Source organism: Myotis nattereri, assembly GCF_964212035.1.
Source record: "Myotis nattereri genome assembly, chromosome: 3".
Classification (NCBI taxonomy): Eukaryota; Metazoa; Chordata; class Mammalia; order Chiroptera; family Vespertilionidae; genus Myotis; species Myotis nattereri.
The window spans coordinates 114,244,925-114,264,779 of record NC_138077.1 but is presented as its reverse complement, the minus strand read 5'-3'; the positions used below and the strand labels follow the sequence as shown (position 1 = coordinate 114,264,779).

The following is a 19,855-nucleotide window of genomic DNA, read 5'->3' as shown; positions in this document are numbered from 1 at the left end:
AGTAAGAGTGAGGGGTCCCGGACTGTGAGAGGGATGTCTGACTGCCAATGTAGGCCTGCTCCCCGCAGGTGGACATCCCCCGAGGGGTCTTGGACTGTGAGAGGGCACAGGCTATGCTGAGTGAATTTCCCCCCAAGTGCACGATTTTTGTGCACCGGGCCTCTAGTATAATCATAATAGGGGACTATAATACCCCATTGATATCCCTGGATAAATCCTGTAGACAAAAAAATCCACAGGAAACAGCAATCCTAAATGACTCACTAGATCCAGAGTGACTTAATTGACATCTTCAGAACATTTCACCCCAAAGCTAAGGAATACACATTCTTCTCAAGTGCACATGGGACATTTTCAAAGATAGATCACATATTAGGAAACAGGGCCAAGACGTAGAATGGGCTGGTCCCATGTGTGGCATCTGAACATTAGGAGGGGTATCTTGGATGTGGAGGTTCCCCCTAAGTAGCAAAGTATCCCAGTCACACCATGGGCTCCCCTAGACTAGAGACCAGTGTCAGGAAGAAAGTCCCCAAAATTTCTGGCTGTAAAAACCAGTGGAGATAGTGTATGAGTGGAACGGAGGGCTGTTGGAATTCTAGGCATTCCTCTTAAAGGGTCTGCACACAGACTTATTGGCTGATGATCTCACTTTCTCTGAGCTCCAGCGTTGGGGCAGCAACTCAAAAGGTGCCAGGGACACACTAAAAGGAACTGAATTGTCTAGTTCCAGGGTGAGAGTTGAAGGGGCAGCTTTCTCCAGACACAATGCTGGCATATGCCACTGTACCTTTGCTGAGCCTTCTGCCACCCAGCCCAAAGGTGCAGGCTGAAGTGTTCACAGGAGCCATTGTTCCTTTGTAGAGCCATATCCCTACCCAGCTAGCAGGCACAGGGAGGCACCAAATCTGAACGACCAGTAACTTGGGTAATGCAGTTCACTCCTGCCCTGATGATTCCCTGAGACCACGCCCACCCAATTTGCAACAGGCTATATAACCTCTTTCGGCTTCAGTTATACAAAATTGGCTGGCCTTAGACAGCACTGGAGCACTTCCCAAGAGGCCCCAGAACTAACACACCTGTTGGCTGGCTTCCGATCACATCAGCACCACTTAATCAACTCCATAAAATGACACATTCAAAAAGAGAACTAGGCAGGCACCAGAGCACTGCTACAGCAAATCCTGGTACCTGTAGTTAGCCCCTACACAGCAGCTCATCAGCTATAGTCACAGCCATTCCTCACAGCCAGACAGCCTGTGGGCCAACCCCATCCACTGACACTGCAACAGCAATCACATCTCAACTACAACAGAAAGGCCCAAACAGCCGATACAAGAAACACTACTGGAGCACCCAACTAAGGTGATGAAGGAGACTATGGCCACTGGGCCCTACACGACACCTACTATATACTAGTAAGGACACTCTACCAAAATTAGGAGACGTAGAAGATCTACCTAATACGTAGAAACAAACACAGGGAAGCAGCCATACTGTGAGGACAAAGAAACATGGCCCAAATGAAAGAACCAGACAAAACTCCAGAAAAAGAACTCACTGAAATGGAGACAAGGAACATACCAGATACAAAGTTCAAAACACTGATTATAAGGGTGCTCAAAGAACTTATGAAAAGGTTAGATGAACTTGGTGAGAACTTTGATAAAGAGATAAGAAACATCAGAAAGAGCCAGCCAGAAATGAAGATTACAATAACTGAAATGAGCATACATTAGTTGGAGTCAACTGCAGATTAGATAAAGCAGAAGATCAAATCAGCATCTCAAAAAACAAGGTAGCAGAAAACACATAATCAGAAGAGCAAATAGAAATAAAATTATTAAAAAAAGTAAACAGCCCTGGCTGGTGGTGTTCAGTGATTAGAGGGCTGGCCTGTGCACCAAAGAGTCACGGGTTTGATTCTGGTCAAGGGCATGTGCCTGGATTGCACATTCAATCCCTGGCCCTGGTTGGGGCACATGGGTGAGGTAAGCAATCAATATGTCTCTCACATTGATGTTTCTCTCTCCCCCTGCCCTTCTACTCCCTCTAAAAATCAATGGGGAAAAAGTATCACTGGGCAAGGATTAACAAAAATAAACAATTGAAAACCCACACAGAGATAATTTAAGGGACCACTGGGACAATATAAAGCATAGCAATGTTCACACCATACGGGAACCAAGAGAAGGTAAGAACAAGGAAATGAAAACCTATTTGAATAAATAATGATGGAAACGTTCCATAACCTGGTGAAGGAAATAGAAATATAAGCCCAGGAAGCATAGATAGTCCCCAACAAAACAAAATGAACTCAGAGGCCCACACCAAGACACAATATAATTAAAATGCCAACGGTTAAAGACAAAGAGAGAATCTTTTTTTCTTTTTAATTCTCACCTAAGGATATGTTGTTATTGATTTTAGAAAAGAAGAGGGCGGGGGGGGGGGGGGAGAGGGGGGAGAGAGAGAGAGAGAGAGAGAGAGAGAGAGAGAGAGAGAGAAAGAAACACTGATGTGAGAGAGAAACATCAATTGGTTACCTCCCATAGGAGCCCTGACTAGGTATCAAACTCGCAACCTAGGCATATGCCTAGATGGGGAATTGAACCAGCAATCTTTTGGTATACGGGATGATGCTCCAAGCAACTGAGCTACCTGGCCAGGGCAAAGAGAGAATCTTAAAAGCAGCTAGTTATTATAATGCAGCTCCTATAAGACTTCCAACTGATTTCTCAACAGAAAATTTGTAGGCCACAAGGAATGAAAGTAATAAAAAGCAAGAACATATAAAGAAGATTACTCTACCCAGAAAGACTATCATTTAGAACTGAAGGACAGATAAAAGAGCTTCCCAGACAAGAAAAGCTAAAGGAGTTCACCACCAGTATTACAAAAAATTGTTAAAGGGAGTTCTTTAAAATGAAGAACATAAAAAATAAAAAAAATATAAATAATAAAATGGCAATAACTACATATTATAAATGATCAATCACTTTAAATGTAGATGGATTAAATGCTGTAATGAAAAGACAAACAGTGAATGAGTAAGAAAAAAAGACCCATATATATGCTGTCTACAAGAGACCCACTTCAGACTAAAAGACATACACAGACTGTAAGTAAAGGGATGAAAAAAGATATTTTTTTGTAAATGCAAATGAAAAAAATTTAGCTGGAGTAGCAATAGATATATTGGATAGACTTTAAAACAAAGGATGTATACAACAGGTAACAAAGAAAGACATTTTGTAATGGTAAAGGGATCAATTCAAAAAGAGGATATAACCCCCTGTAACCTTTCCATAACCAAAATAGTAGCATCTAAATAAATAAAGCAAATATTGAGACAAAGGGAGAGGTCAACAATAATACAGTCATAGTCGGGGACTTAACCACCCCAGTAACATCAATGGATAGATCATAGACAGAAAATCAAGGCAATATGATAAATTAGACCAGATGGATCTGATTGATATTTTTAGGACATTTCAATCTAAAAGCAGCATAATTTATATTCTTTTCAAGCACACATAGAACATTTTCTAGGGCAGATTACATGTTAGGCCACAAAACAAGTCTCAATTAATTTAAAAAGACTGAAACCATTCCAAGCATCTGCTAGAATCACAGTGTTATGAAATGAGAAATCAATGATAAGGAGGAAACTGAGAAACACACAATGCATAGAGGCTAAATAACATGATACAAAACAATCACTGGGTTAACAAAAAAATTGAGGAAGACATAAAAAACTATCATGAGAGGAATGATAATGAATATACAAGAAGCCTAAAAAATCTGTAGGCCAGCCAAAGTAGTTCTAAAAGAGAAAATCATAGCAATACAGGACTATCTCAAGCCAAGAAAATCTCAAAAAATTTAACCTTACACCTAAAAGAACTAAACAGAAAACAATAAACAAAACCCAAAGTGAGTAGAAGGAATAAAATAATAGAGATCAGAGCAGAAATAAACAAACTTGTGTCCAAAAACACAACATAAAATATCAATGAAACCAACAGCTGGTTCTTTGAAAAGATAAACAAAATTGATAACACTTTCATCAGAGTCATGAAAAAGTCAGAGGACACAAATAAATAATATTAGAAATGAAATAGGAGAAATAACAACTGACACCAAAGAAATAGAAAGGATTATAAGAAAATACTATAAACAATTATATGTCAACACATTAACAACCAGGAAGAGTTAGTTAAATTCCTAGACATAGAATCTTCCACGACAGAAGCAAGAAGAACCAGATAATCTAAATAGACTGATTATGACCAATGAAATCAAATCAGTATTCAAAAAACTTCTAATAAAAGTCCTGAATAAGTAAATTAAAAAAATATTCAGAAAAAATTTAACATCTATCCCCCACAAAATATTCAAAATTGAAGAGGTAAGAAGGCTCCAAAGTTCATTTTACAAGGCTAGCATTTCCCTGATTTCAGAATCATACAAACACACGGGAAAAATAGAAAACTAAAGACCATTATCCCTGATGAACATAGATACAAAAAGTCTCAACAAAATATCTGCAAACCAAATTCAGCAAAACATTACAAAGATCATACTCCACGATCAAGTGGGATTTATTTCTCGGATTCAAGGATGGTTCAATATCCACATGTCAATTAATGTTATATACTACATAAATAAAATGAAAATAAAAACCACATGATCATATCAATAGATGCAGAAAAGGATGTTACAAAATCCATTATCCACTTATGATAAAAACTCTTAGCAAAGTGGGAATAGAGAAAACATACCTCAACATAATTAAGGCCATATATGACAAAACCATAGGTAACATCATACTCAATGAGGAAGAGGTAAAGCAGTTTTTCTTATGATTAGGAACAAAAAAAGGTTGTTCACCCCTTCTATTTAACATAGTACTGGAAGTCTTAGCCATAGCAATTAGACAAGGGAAAGAAATAGAAGTTACCCAAATTGGAAAATAAAAAGTAAAATTGTCATAATTTGCAGATGACATGATATTCTATGTATAGAATCCTAAAGATTGTAACAAAAAAAGTATTAGAAGTGATAAGTGAATTCAGCAGAGTAGCAGGATACAAAATTAATATTCAGGAATTGGTTGCATTTTTATAGTCCATTAATGAACTAACATAAAGACAAATTAAGAAAACAATCTTATTTACAATTGAGTCAAAAAATAAAATACCTAGGAATAAATTTAACCAAGGAAATAAAAGACCTAAACTTGAAAACTATTAAGACATAGAAGAAAGAAAATAAAGAAGATACAAATCAATGGAAGCCTGTACTGTGCTCATGGATAGGAAGAGTTAACATCATTAAATATCCATACAACCCAAAGCAATCTATAGATTCAATGCAATTCTTATCAAAATACCAATGGCATTTTTCACAGAACTATAACCTAAATAATCCTAAAATTTATATGGAACCACAGAGGACCTGAAGCCAAAGCAATCTTGAGAAAGGAAAAGAAAGTTGGGGGTATCATGCTACCTGATATCAAACTATAGTCATCAGGCTATAGTCATCAAGACAGCATCATCTATAATAATCTACACTAATAAAAGAGAAACATGGTAATTGGCATACGACCGCTACCCTTTTCATTGGCTAATCAGCGAGATATGCAAATTAACTGTCAGCCAAGATGGCGGCCGGCAGCCAGGCAGCTTGAAACTAACATGAGGCTTGCTTGCCTCAGTGATGGAGGAAACCAACGTTCCCCGCTTGCGGCTGCAGGCCTCTGAGCAGGCAGTTTAAGAAACATTGTAACAAATACCGCCAGACTTCAGCCAGCAGATTCGCAACATTGTAAGCAAAGGCCAGAAACATACTTTCAGCCTCGGAGGCCTAAGAGCTGGAGCCAAGCCTCAAGGTAAAGCTGGCACAGAATAAAAAAAAGAAAAAGGAAAAAAGGAGTGGTTGGGAACTTCAGTCACTCCCAGCCTGAAAACAGCCCTCAGCCCCTCACCCTGACTGGCCAGGCACCCCAGTGGGGACCCCCACCCTGATCCAGGACACCCTTCAGGGCAAACCAGTCGGCCCCACCCATGCACCAGGCCTCTACCCTATATAGTAAAAGGGTAATATGCCTCCCGGCACCGGGATCAGCGTGACAGGGGGCGGGGTCCCAACCCCCTGAGCAGCCCTGCTTTGTGCCTGATAGGAGGGAGCTCCCCAACCCTCCCCCCGCCCCACGGGCCCTGCTCTGTGTGTGACGGGGTAGAGCCATAACCTCCCCATCGGCCCTGCCCTGAGTGTGAAAATGGCGGCGCCCCAACCCCCTGATCGGCCCTGCTCTGTGGGTGATAGAGGGCGGCGCCCCAACCCCCTGATGGGCCCTGCTCTGTGTGTGACGGGGGCAGCGCCCCAACCCCCTGATTGGCCCTGCTGTGCTTGAAAGGGGGTCGCGCCGCAACCTCCCCATCGACCCTGCCTTGAGTGTGACAGGGGACGGTGCCCCAACCCAATTGGCCCTACCCTGAGCGTGACTGAGGGTGGCATCACAACCTCCCAATCTGCCCTGCTCTGTCCATGACGGGGCGGCGCCCCAACTCCCCAATCGGCCCTGCTCTGAGCCCAACCAGGGGCTGCACGTAGGGATTGGTCCTGCCCTCTGCCACCCGGGAGCAGGTCTAAGCCAGCAGGTCGTTATCTCCCGAGGGGTCCCAGACTGCGAGAGGGCACAGGCCGGGCTGAGGGACCCCCCATCCCCCCCGAGTGCACAAATTTTTGTGCACCGGGCCTCTAGTCTATAATAATAAAAGCATAATATGCTAATTAAACCAGACGTCCTTCTGCCAAGGCTGAGCCAGATGCAGCTCGAATTTCACATATTGGGCCTCTAGTATTGGCATAAAAACAGACACAGTGATCAGAGGAGCACCCAGGAATAAATCCAGGCATATATGGTCAATTTTTGTATGACAAATGAGACAAGAATACACAATAGGATAAAGACAGTCTCTTCAACAAATGGTGTTGACAACATTGGGCAGACACATGTAAAAAATAAAACACCATTTTTTACACCACATACAAAAAGAAACTCAAAATGGATTAAAGATTTAAATGTAAAACTTGAAACCATAAGACTCCTAGAAGTAAACATAGGCAGTAAACTCTTTGATATCACTCTTAGTATTGTCTTTTTCAGTATGTGTCCGCAACACAGAAAAATAAAAGAAAAATTAAACAAATGAGACCACATCAAGCTAAAAAGTTTTTGCACAGAGGAAAAAAATAAATAAAATGAAAAAGACAATCTACTGAATGGAAGAAGATATATGCCAATGATACATCCAACAAGGGGTTAACATTCAAATTTTATAAAGAACACAATTTAACACCAAAAAAGCACAAACAATCCAATTAAAAATTTTACAGAGGACCTGAATAGACATTTCTCCAATGAGGACATGAAAAGATGTTCAACATCACTAATCCACAGGGAAATGCACATTAAAATCACAATGAGACATCACCATAAACCTGTCAGAATGGCTACCATCAAAAAATCAACAAACAACAAGTGTTAATAAGGATGTGGAGAAAAAGGGAACCTTAATGCCCTATTAGTACAATTGTAAATGGGTGCAGCCACTATGGAAAACAGTATAGAGGTTCCTAAAAAAATTAAAAACGGAATTACTATATGACTCAGCAATGCCACTTCTGGTTATTTATTAGAAGAAATCCAAAACACGAATTAAAAATACACCTCTATATTCATTGCAGCATTATTTACAATAGCTAAGATATCAAAGTAACCCAAGTGTCCATTGATAGACAAATGGATAAAGATGTGGTACATATCCTATCTAATAAAGAGGGAATATGCTAATTGACCCTTACGCAGTTGCAAAGATGGAGGCACCCACAGCCATAAGGAGAGAATAAGCTAATTGACTGCCACGCCCTCAAAGATGGTGGTGCCCATAGCCAGTAAGGAGGGAATATGCTAATTGACTGTCACACCCTCAAAGATGGCGGCACTCACAGCCACAAGATGGCGGTGCCTAGCCCCCTCAGCCCCACCGGGCCTTGCCATGCACCTGCCTCCAGAGTCCCCCAGGCACCTCAGCCCCGCGGCCGCCCAGGGCCGGCCCAAGGCTCAGGTAACCAAGGCTGGCCAAGGCTTGTGCTGCCAGCAGTGGCAGCAGCAGAGGTGTGATGGGGGCGTCGTCCTCCCCTGATCGCAGGGTCACCTCCTGCCCCAGAGGGCTCCGGGACTGTGAGAGGGGGCAGGCCGAGGGACCCCTCCTCCAGTGCATGAATTTTCATGCACCAGACCTCTAGTATACTATGAAATATTACTCATCCATAAAAATGAATTAAATCTTACCATTTGTGACAGTATAGATGAACCTAGAGGGTATTATGCTAAGTAAAATATGTCACAAAGACAAATACCATATGATTTCTCTTATATGTAGACTCTAAAACACAAAATAAACAAACAAACAAAACAGAAACAAACTCACAGGTACAGAGAACATTTTGATGGTTGTCAGATGAGGGAGTGTTATGGGTAGGGGTGAAAAAGGGGAAGGTATTAAGAAATACAAATTGGCAGTTATAAAAATAGTCTTGAGGATATAAAGTACAGCATAGGTAATATAGTCAATAATATAGTAACAACTATGTATAGTGTCAGATGAGTACTAGACTTTTGGGGATGAGTACTTTGTACATTATATAAATCTCTAATCACTATGCTGTATACCTGAAACTAACATAATATTGTATTTCAACTGTAACTAAAATTTTTAAAAAAAATTTAAATAGGTAAATAAATCTCTGCCAATGGTAAAAATAAGTTTATATGTAACACATGTCAAATTTTCCTAAAAGAAACATTTTCCCTTTAAAACTGTTATCAGCAAGGCAAAATTATTATTATTATATTCCTATGTTTCTGGATGCCTACTGGGATCTTATTCAGCACTTACCTCTCTATGTACTCTGCAAGAAGTTGTTCGGTGGCAGATGAATACATCCACTCATTTCCAACTTTCTTAGTATATCCTGGTACCTCCTCATTTTTCTTGTTGAACTTGAGATTCAAACCCACATTTGATTTATGGTCTCCGTGAGGGCTGAATTTAAACCACACACACACACACACACACACACACACACACACACACACACACACACATTTTAAAATTTTGTTGAAAGAACAAAAAGTTTTGATTTCAAATCTTAGAAAAAGTTAGTTTTAATTGTTTTATATTTTAGTTATCATGGTTATTTCTGAAGTAGCAGTAATTGAAAAAAATAGAGGAAATCCAAGTTAAGAAAGCATAAGCTAACAAAGATTATGTAATTAGAGAGGAGAATGATATAGGAAAATATACTATTGAGATTCACACACACCTTGATACCTTTTTTCAAGGTTCAATATACTAGCTGCAAAAATAACAACTGTCTTTTCAACCACCTATAACATGCCATTTAGAGAAAATATCACCATTAGAGAAATTTATGCAAAATTTTTAAGGAAAAGTCAGAGAAAATATAGACTAAAATATTGATCATTTTATCTTTATCATTCAATTTTTTCTGCCACTTTAAGTAAATTTCTTTAACATAAACTTACTTTCTCCTAGATCCTCTTCCAATAAAAATACTTCCTGTAAACCTTGAAACAAGGTATCCACTCACTCCAAGGCGACTGGCCAACACATATCCTGGGTTGTACTTTATAGAATATTTCTTTAAATATAAAAACAAAAAGGTCAATTATAGAAACGCAAAGCATTAAATGTTATTTCTTTATGTTTAAAATTTGGAGATATCCAAGACATGACTAACCATTGTATTGTGGCTATATAAGAATTCTCAAAAGTAAATGATCATTCCGCTACCCTCTTTTTAAAAAGGATCTGTAAGCAGAATCTTTCTGCATCTTCCCTTCCTTAAAGGATAGAATTTCCAAGGACAGGTGAAAGGAAGAATTATACAGTTTGTGAAATGTCTCAAGAAATAAACTCCACAGTAAGTAATAAATGGCAAACAATGCAGGCAAGAATTAAATACTTAAAATAAATTTTCATATTGCAAGTAGGGCTTAGTAAAGTACCTGGGGAAAAAATCAGGCCTTGATAATTATTACAATGAATTAAAACATGAGTATGTCATCAAAATTGCTGCTGCTGAGCGAAATTAAAAGTATACTCTGCCCTGACCTAGTCCTGGGTTTGATTCCTGGTTGGAATGCAAATGGCAGGCAACCAATTGATGTGTCTCTTTCACATCCATGTTTCTCTCTCCCCAACCTCCTCCCTCCTTTCCACTCTCTCTAAAAAATCAATGGAAAAAAAAATCCTCTGGTGAGGATTAAAATATATATATGATATTTGTATCATATATAGATATAAACAATACTTGTTTCCCCTAATATTTATTATCACATGAAAGTAACAAGTATGTATAAGATTGTAATTAATATAGTCAATGAAATGTAATCTTAATTGTATACTTAAGGGAAGAAACTATGAACATTATTAATTTTTTAGAAGTATCAGATGATGTAAATTTTTAATTAGGAAGCAAATTACAAATCCAGTACCAACTAGAGTAAGTTACCATACCTTTTGAACATAATTTACATAATGATAACACATACTTATTTATATTTACATGAATCATATAAATGTTTTATATTCATATGTTTTATTTTATATGAATATAAGGATATTTTATCACCAATAAATACAAAATTTCCAGAGAGTAATTGGTAAGGAATTAATTCATCCACTGTTATTTTTTTAATGATTATGTCTATAGTCACTCCTAAGTGGATAAAGATTTTTAGTGTCCTGGAATATAGTTACCATTAATAGGCTAGTCAAGAATATGACACAATTTTGCCACTAAGAACCTTATCAGACTTAGAAATAATACAGACAAATCAAGTATGCTTTCCAGAATAGATAATAAAAATTAAGGCAGCAGTTCTCTATCACAGGTAATTATCACTTTTTTAATAAGCATCTGGAAATGTGTAAGGGGCACATCATGTTACAATGCCCTGGCTGGTATGGCTCAGTGGACAGAGCATTGGCCCGTGCACCAAAGGGTGGTGGGTTCAATTCCCTGTCAAGGGCATGTACCTGGGTTGCAGGTTCGATCCCTGGCCCCTGTCGGGGCACATGCTAGATGCAACCAATTGATGTGTCTCTCTCACACTAATGTTTCTTTTTCTCTCTCTCTCCCTCTCTCCTCATTTCTTTCCACTCTCTCTAAAAATCAATGGAAAAAATATCCTCGGGTCAGAATAAAAACAACAACAAAAGGCACAGGCTACTACTACTCAGTGTTCAGGGGCTAAGAATGCCAACTGTCCTACCAGATAAAGGACATAACTGTCTTGCCCAAAATACCAATAGTACTCCTTTTGAGAAATATTGGGTTATGGTATAACTAAAATTATTAAAGTCACACAAACAGCCCTGGCTGATTTGGCTCAGAGAATAGAGTGTCAGCCTGCAGACTAAAGGGACCCAGGTTCGATTTCGGTCAAGGGCACATGCCCAAGTTGCAGGCTCGATCCCCAGTAGGGGGCGTGCAGGAGGCAGCCAATCAAGGATTCACTTTCATCATCTCTCCCTCCCCCTTCCTCTCTGAAATCAATTTAAAAAATTATACAAACATCCTAGAAATTGTAAAATAAATAGGTGAGACCATTAGGAGAGTGAAAGAAGGCTTGAGTAAAAGTTAAAGAAGGTATGTAAAGAGAAAGTACACCTAGAAACACTATACGCTAGAAGTGGGAAGGTGCCTGCAGGTCTAGAAAAAGCTAGGCATGAAGGAATGAATGCAAGTTTTTCCACCTCCACTGACTCCCAGAACAGAGCTACAGCTTTACCTAATGGGCCACTGTCTCCATTTCCTGAATGTGCTTGGACGATTCTCTGACAATTATCCTCCAACAGGCCTAATGGTAAGATTTTAGGAATTTTTACGCCTTCCATAAAGTTTCCTCATGGGTATGCTGATGCCTAATGCCCTACATTCATTCCACAGGATATAAAACTTTAGATTTTATCATTAGATAAAATATAAGTAGCAATAGCTGGCTGCTTGTGAATTAATTTTAGTCAAGTTAATTATCCAATCAATAAGAAAAATGACAGATATATCAGGATCCTCTCCCTATTTTAACAGGGAAATCAGAAAGAGGACAGTGAACATCTTTGGAGAAAAAGGTCCTAAAAAAGGGTGCTGTGACCTTAAATGCAATTTTCAAGTTTTCTCTAGGGACTATTCATCTTTAGCTGAGTAGAGACATTTAACTTGTGCAAGAAGGCCATATGTCACTTGTAAATAAAAAATGCAGGCTTTGATTATCAATCATTTAAAAACCCAAGTCTATTCCCAGAGGGTATGCTAATCAAACGTGCTACTTATAAGTTCGAATACAATAGCCCATAGTAACCATTATAGATTAATAATGGGATTTCAGTGATTTCCTCCCCCCCTCAAAGTTCCACATGAAGTTCTAAGCAGACTCCACATTTGTTTTTAAATAATACTAGATATAACTGTAAGGAAATTTAATTAGTATTAGGTAAAATATTTGCAATAAATTCCAAGAAGTTGGCAAAAATATCATTCTAATATTTTTTAAAGTTCATTAATTCTAAATTAAACAATATGGACTATAGTACTCACATGCTGGTTCTGTATTAAAGCATCAAGATTGGGTTCACATGGAATGCTGAAAACCACACGAATCCTACCTTCTGTAATCACATCCCCTGAATCCAGAACCTTGGAGGAAAAAAAAAAAATCACAGTAGGTTTTAGTCTCTTTCACTACATTTTACTCACTTGATTTTTCTATTTATTTGAACAGTGTTTATAATTTCTGAAATACAGTAAGACAGTAAAGATAGATAGTGGAAATTCTCTTGGAATTTTTGAGGGAATGTGATTATACTGCAAATTTGAGTCTACATTGTTTAATAGGTGCAGTCTTCTTTTTATTATTATTAACTTTTAATTTGCAAATAATTTCAAACTACCAAGAAGTTGCAAAACTAAAAACAGGTCAAAGAACCCTTGAAAAACATTTACTCAGATCAACCTACTGTTAACATTTTACTCCATGTTTTAACATTTGTGCTTTGTATGCATATTTAAATATATATAATTACTAGAGGCCTGGTACACGAAATTTGTGCACTGGGGAGGAGGATGGTGTCTCTCAGCCCAGCTTGCACCCTCTCCAATCTGGGACCCCTTGGGGGAAGTCCGACTGCAGTTGGACATCCCTCTCACAATCCAGGACTGCTGGGTCCCAACTGCTCGTCTGCCTGCCTGCCTGATTGCCCCTAACCACTTTTGCCTACCAGCCTGATCACCCCCTAACCACTCCCCTGCCAGCCTGATCGACGCCTAACTGCTTCCTGCCGAACTGATTGCTCCCAGCTGTCCTCCCCTGCCAGCCCAGTCGCCCCCAATTGCCCTCCCTTGCTGGCCCGGTTGTGCCCAACTGCCCTCCCCTGCAGGCCTGGTCCCCCCCAACTGCCCTCTGCTGCCAGCCTGGTCACCCCTAACTGCCCCCCCCTACCGGTCTGGTAGCCCCTAACTGCCCACCCCTGCAGGCCCAGTCACCCTTAATTGCCCTCCCCTGCCAGTCCAGTCACCCCTAACTGCCCTCCCCTGCTGGCCTGGTCGCCCCTAACTGCTCTCCCCTGCTGGCCTGGCCATCCTCAACTGCCCTCCCCTGCCGGCCTGGTCACCCCTAACTGCTCTCCCCTGCAGGCCTGGTTGTCCCCAACTGTCCTCCCCTCGCCACAGGCCAGGTCCCCCTGAACTGTTCCAGATCTGACCAGTAGGAGTCCCTTCAACTTGATTCCTGTGACTATGTGATACCCTCTCATCATTTGCACAAAAAGTAGCAAAGACACATATGTGTATGAATAGGCATATATGTATATTTGCATGTGCCTTTTTCCATGTGAGAACTGGACCTTCCCAAAACATTAACACATCTATAAATTCATTAACCCAATAATACATCTAAAATAACTACAGAATTGATTCATATATACCACAATATACTACTAAAGAGAGCAGGATTTGAATTCTTTTTTATCCCCACTTCCTGACCCCAACATGCTTAAGACTAAAGATATATAGCCAAATACTATGTTCATTAGTTAGATGAATGAATTCTTTCTTATTTTTCCACTTTAGTATTACTTTCTATTTTACACTTAAGTGAAGAAAAGGTAAAGAATTGTATTAATTTCAAACCAGAGAGAAATTTAATTAGTAACAGTAACTAACTTCTCCAGCACAGCCATAATAGGGGGTTCCCAGCATAAAGACCATACTTCTAGGAGGAAACAAGTCATCCAAAGTTTTGATATTGGAGAAACGGGAATCAAAAGCTCGGATGTCCTATATAGAATAAAATATAAAAGTAAATCATCACAGACAAATCTTTCATAGATTGTACACAGGTTTTTTTCCTATGGGACTATGGCTATACTACTTATAAATGTCAAATGCAAAGACTGTCTACATACCAATACTGGCAGCTAAAATTTATTGACTGCTTTTAGGCATTGCACACTTTTATTAGTTCATTTTATCCTTAAGACAACCCTCTGTGACAAGACCATTATTAATTATTAGCCCCACTTTAGAGATGAGGAGACTAAGGCACAGAAAGAGGGTGAATCTTGCCCAAGGTCATATAGCTACGAAGTCAACTTAGGCATCTGTGCTCTTAATCACTACACTGTAATGTTTCCCCAAAATTACAGGATCACTACATGCTTTAAAAAATGTTATCCCCATACTACATCTAAGATTACAAACACAACAACAGCCTTTTGCATTTACTAATTTATTTAAGGCAAACATTTTCTTTTGAGAATAAAAATCTAAATATGCAAAGGTATAAGTTAATGCTAAGATTTTTCTTTTAGAGATTAAGTTAAAAATAAATTAGCCCTGCCCTAGTGGCTCAGTTGGTTGAACACTGTCCCGTGCACCAAAAGGTTGCAGGTTTGATCCCCAATCAGGGAGTGTATGATAGGCAACCGATGTATGGTTCTCTCTCATTCTACCCCTCCCCCGCCATCTCTCTCCCTTCCTCTCTCTAAGCATGTCCTCGGGTGAGGATTAAAAAAAAAAATTAAAAGGACATGTTCCTAACCACAGAGTGTCTGAGGAGGTAATCTGCCTTTTAAAAAAGACAATATTTTGCAAATTATATTAAATAATAAATAATAGTTTCCATTATACATTGATATATTACTCTTCTAATTAGAAGCCAATGTTAAATGTTAATATGATATATAGTCTGTCTTTATACAGTGTGCCATAGTGTACACTAAGATATAATTGAGACCTGATGGAGACTTACCTTGACAACAGCTTGATAAACAAAAGGAAGAACTTGTTTTGACCACTGTTTCTCTAGACGAACTTCACCATTTTGATTTATTTGATATCTATGACCTGTGAGTAACTGAACATATACAACTGCAGATGTTTCATTTATTATTATTCCTTTTCTTCTCAGGTAGCTAAAAGAAAGAATAAAAAAGAAATATAGATATGTATGAGTGTGTATATACTTTAGGATGACAATCATCCTCCAAACCATCAACTCATATTCAAATGCTTAAATAAATTTTAAATAAATATGCGAATAATTCTAAGTACTTAAGACTTTTGCATTCATTTTTTTACTCTCTGAATACCTATCCCAATGTCTGTGAAATTAAATGAGAAGTCACAGAACTATAAGAAACTCCTGTGTTTTTTACCCCAGGAAGGCTATCATATAAAAAGTGAAAACAAGTGTTGGAAAAGAAGTGGAGAAATTGGAACATATATATTGCTGGTAGGAATGTAAAATGGTGCAGTCACTGTGTAAAACAATTGGACAGTTCCTCAAAGAGTTAAACATAGAATTGCCATATAGTTCAGCAATTCCATTTCTAGGTATATACCCTAAGAACTAGAAATGGATACTTAAATATCTATCTATCTATCTATCTATCTATCTATCTATCTATCTATCTATCTATCTATCTATCAAGCCAGCAACCATAATGCTGTTAACGACCTGAATGACCGGTCACTATGACACCCACTGCAGCCAGTGAACCCCCGGATCGGTGGGTGGGGCTGGCCAGCCAACCTTTGTAGGCCCCACCCCCAGCAGCCCCACCCCTGATCAGCCTCTCCCACCCTGATAGGGGGGCGGAGCCGGTGGCCAACTCCTCTGTGGCCCTTCTCCCCCCCCCCCCCCCGACTGGCCCCACCCCTGATCGACCCCCCCACCCCAATAGGGGGCGGGTCCTGCTGGCAAACCTCCTGCAGGCCCACCCCCTTGCCAGCCCCATCCCCGATGGGCCCCCACCACCCTGATCGGCCTATAGCCCCTCCCTCTGGCCAGCCCTGACCCTGATCGCCCCTCCTTACCCCAACAGGGGGTGAGGCCAGCTGGCTAAACTCCTGCAGCACCTCCCCCCCTCCCCCCGCTGGCCCTGCCCCTGATGGCCCTCACCACACTGATCGGCCCGCAGCTCCTCCCCTCAGCCTGCCCTGTCCTGGATCGGCCCCTGCAACCCAATCAGGGGAGGGGCCCACTGGCCAATCACCCGCAGCCCCACCCCCAGTCAGCCCTGTCACCTCCTCCCAACAGGCCCAGCCCCGATCCGCCAATTGGGGCCCGGCCAGCCGGACCCCACCCATGCATGAATTCGTGCACTGGGCCTCTAGTTAATAAATAAATACTAATAGTAACACTACTAACAATAGCAAAAAGGTAGAAACGACCCAAATGTCCACTGACAGATAAATGGATAAACAAAAGGTAGAATATCCATATAATGGGATATTCAGCCATAAAAAGAAATGAGTACTGATACATACTACAATGTGTATGAATTTCAAAAACATGTTAAATGAAACAAGCCAGACACCAAAGGTCACATATATGATTGCATTTATATGAAACATCCAGAATAGATAAATGCAGACAGACAAAAGGTTGACAGGGGCATTCACTGGGCCCTCCCTCCCTCCCTTCCTTCCTTTCTTTCAAAATATTTATTCTGTTCTTAATTGGGTTGAATGGTAATACAAATATTGTGAGCCAGACATACCTTTCTCATGTATTATACTTTAAATGCCCAAAACTTTATATAAAAACCACACGACCTTGTTTCTCTCACTATTCATTCTATGGAACCTCGGATCTAATCTGTGCTTTGAATAACTTCTCTCCTTGACTATGACTGTTGTAGATCTGACAAAACTAGCCCCAGTTAGAAGTTTCCAGGGGGAAGAAATTGCTGAACAGAAACTTCAAGCCTTCTGTGGCTAATAGTCTAAAAGACTCCCTTAAAAGTAAAGATGGAATACAAAAATACAGACTCATACAATTACTCTAAGACTGCTGGGAAAGTTTTATTACTACTCCAGTGCTTACACTAAGAGCTACAACTTGCAACTCATACCAAATCCTGAGCATTGTCATTTTCAAAGATGTTAAGGACGTAAACATTATCCTGAACCTGATGGCAGCAGCAACAAGAGAAGCCTGAGTGCTCACTCTAAGGTATAGAGCCATGCTCAGGATAGACACCAACACCCACTTCAGCTAAGGCTCCTGGGGTACCCTCACGGTCATGTTAAAGCACAGCCCTGGGAAGATCACAGAGCAGGGCATTCATCCACCATTCTCAGGATTTTGCTCCAAATGGAGAAATCAAGTCAGGGTGCATCTGGAAAGCATGAGAGGAGCTGTAGCCATGTCAGCAACACTGGGATTTGCTCTCTGCTGGCAAGGCCTCCTGGTACAGTTTAATTTTGTCCATATCATTGTCTTCATTAGGAAAGCTTTGGTGGTTCACGAAATTCATGCACATTCAAGGGGAATTAGTGGAAATATTTTAATATTGCTATTTGCCCTCTCTCTATAATAGAAGTGTAAGAGACGAAAGAAAATTAGTAAAATGTATATTAAAATCTCCCTCCTGTCAGAGTCTGGGGTACGCCGCAGGACCCAGAGTCAAGTCCCCGCCCACTCATGCGTGCCTTGAAACTGCGCGAGACCCAGACCCGGCTGGCCCTACCCCCATCAAGCCCTGCACAGCAGGGGGCGCAGCCTCAGGTACCCTGGCCCAGTACTGGGTGGGGGGTGCAGCCTCAGGTCCTGTCAAGCCCCGCTGGGCAGGGGACGCAGCCTCAGGTGACCCGGCCCCAGCGCCAGGGTCTCAGGTCTCCAGGCCCAGCCTCAGGTCCCCCAGCCCAGGCGCGAGGGCGTGCGTGATGGCCATTTGTATATTAGCGCTTTATTATATAGGATTTTGCTGACCCCTGATCTAAAGATTCTTCATCTGAGGGATATTTTCCATTTTTTCTTTCCAAAACTCCTATTAGGCAGAGGTAAGAAATTCTGAGTATACTCTTTACATCTCATGGTGCTTTGTGTACTGAAGGAAGCCTTTAGCTTGACCTTTTACTGCAGCCCAATGATTCAATTGTTAGGATGCCCATATTACTATTCAGACCATCTACTGAGCTCATTATAACAATCACAATTTTAATTTTTATATATGTGTTTATATTTAAATATATGAATGATATATACTGTTCATAGTTATATGTAGTATATATTAAATAACTTTATTATATATTATGTACATACTAGAGGTCCGGTGCACAAAATACTGCACTGGGGGGCGGGGGAGGGTTCCTCAGACTGGCCTGAGCCCTCTCGCAGCCTGGGACCCCCTCGCTCCTTACCACCTGCCTGCTGCTTCTTAGCGCTACTGCGGAGGTGGAAGAGGCTCCCGCCACCATCACTGCGCTCGCCAGCAGTGAGCCCAGCTTCTGGCTGAGCGGCGCTCCCCTGGTGGAGGCCCACTGACCTTCAGGGGACAGTTCCTGCATTGAGCATATGACCCCTGGTGGTCAATGCGCATCAAGCGACTGGTCATTCCGCCAGTCATTGTGCTGTCTGGTCAATTTGCATATTAGGTTTTGATTATATAGGACATCCTAGCTAATAAAGAGGGAATATTCAAATTGCCCATCACATCATAACAAGATGTCTGCGCCCACAGCGGAAGTAGGGATTCCATAACACAAGATGGCTACACCCACAGCAGAGGCTGAGTTCTCGTAACGAGCCTTAACGAGCAATCAGCAGGGACCTGAGGCTGCGTGGCGCTGGGCCGGGGCAGGGAACCTGAGGCTGCGCCCACCCTCCCCCCCCCCCCCCGCCCTGGTGGGGCTTGACAGGGGACCTCAGGCTGCGCCCCCTGCCCAGCAGGGCTTAAAGGGAGACATCAGGCCATGATCCCAGCCCAGTGGATCTTGACAGGGGACCTCAGGCCGCACCCCCGCCCCAGCGCCAGGCCATGGGACCTGAGGCCACATCCCCCTACCAGCGGAGCTTAACAGGGGACCTGAGGCCATGCCCCCCACCTGGCAGGGCTTGATGGGGGACCTCAGGCCATGCACCCAGCCCCGGCGCTGGGCAGGGGGACCTCAGGCTAAACCCACTGGCCTGGGCCAGGGACCTCAAAGCTTACCCCCCAGCCCACAGGACCTGAGGCTACACCCCCGCCCTGGGCCAGGAGACCTGAGGCTGCACCCTCCACCTGGTGGGGCTTGATGGGAGTGGGGCCGGCTGGGTCTGGATCTAGCCCAATGAGGGTGGGGCTGGTGGGGTCTGGGCCTCGTGTGATTAATTCCCTTTTAATGTACATGAATTATGTGCACCAGGTCACTAGTACACACACTAGAGGCCCAGTGCATGAAAATTCGTGCACCGGGGGAGGTTATC

At 41.5% G+C, this 19,855-nt stretch overlaps 1 protein-coding gene across 2 annotated transcripts in view; it reads right to left on the bottom strand.

Moving 5' to 3' along the window:
- The window catches only part of XRN1 (5'-3' exoribonuclease 1), a 196,022-nt gene that overhangs the window by 56,076 nt on the left and 120,091 nt on the right, over nt 1-19,855 (bottom strand). For both annotated transcript variants that reach the window (XM_081086155.1, XM_081086156.1), the window contains exons 21-25: nt 15,413-15,575; nt 14,326-14,439; nt 12,703-12,801; nt 9,626-9,741; nt 8,976-9,122 (exon numbers count right to left, since the gene is read on the bottom strand). In XM_081086155.1, the coding sequence (XP_080942281.1) occupies nt 8,976-9,122; nt 9,626-9,741; nt 12,703-12,801; nt 14,326-14,439; nt 15,413-15,575 (639 nt within the window). The remainder of the gene's footprint in view (nt 1-8,975; nt 9,123-9,625; nt 9,742-12,702; nt 12,802-14,325; nt 14,440-15,412; nt 15,576-19,855) is intronic.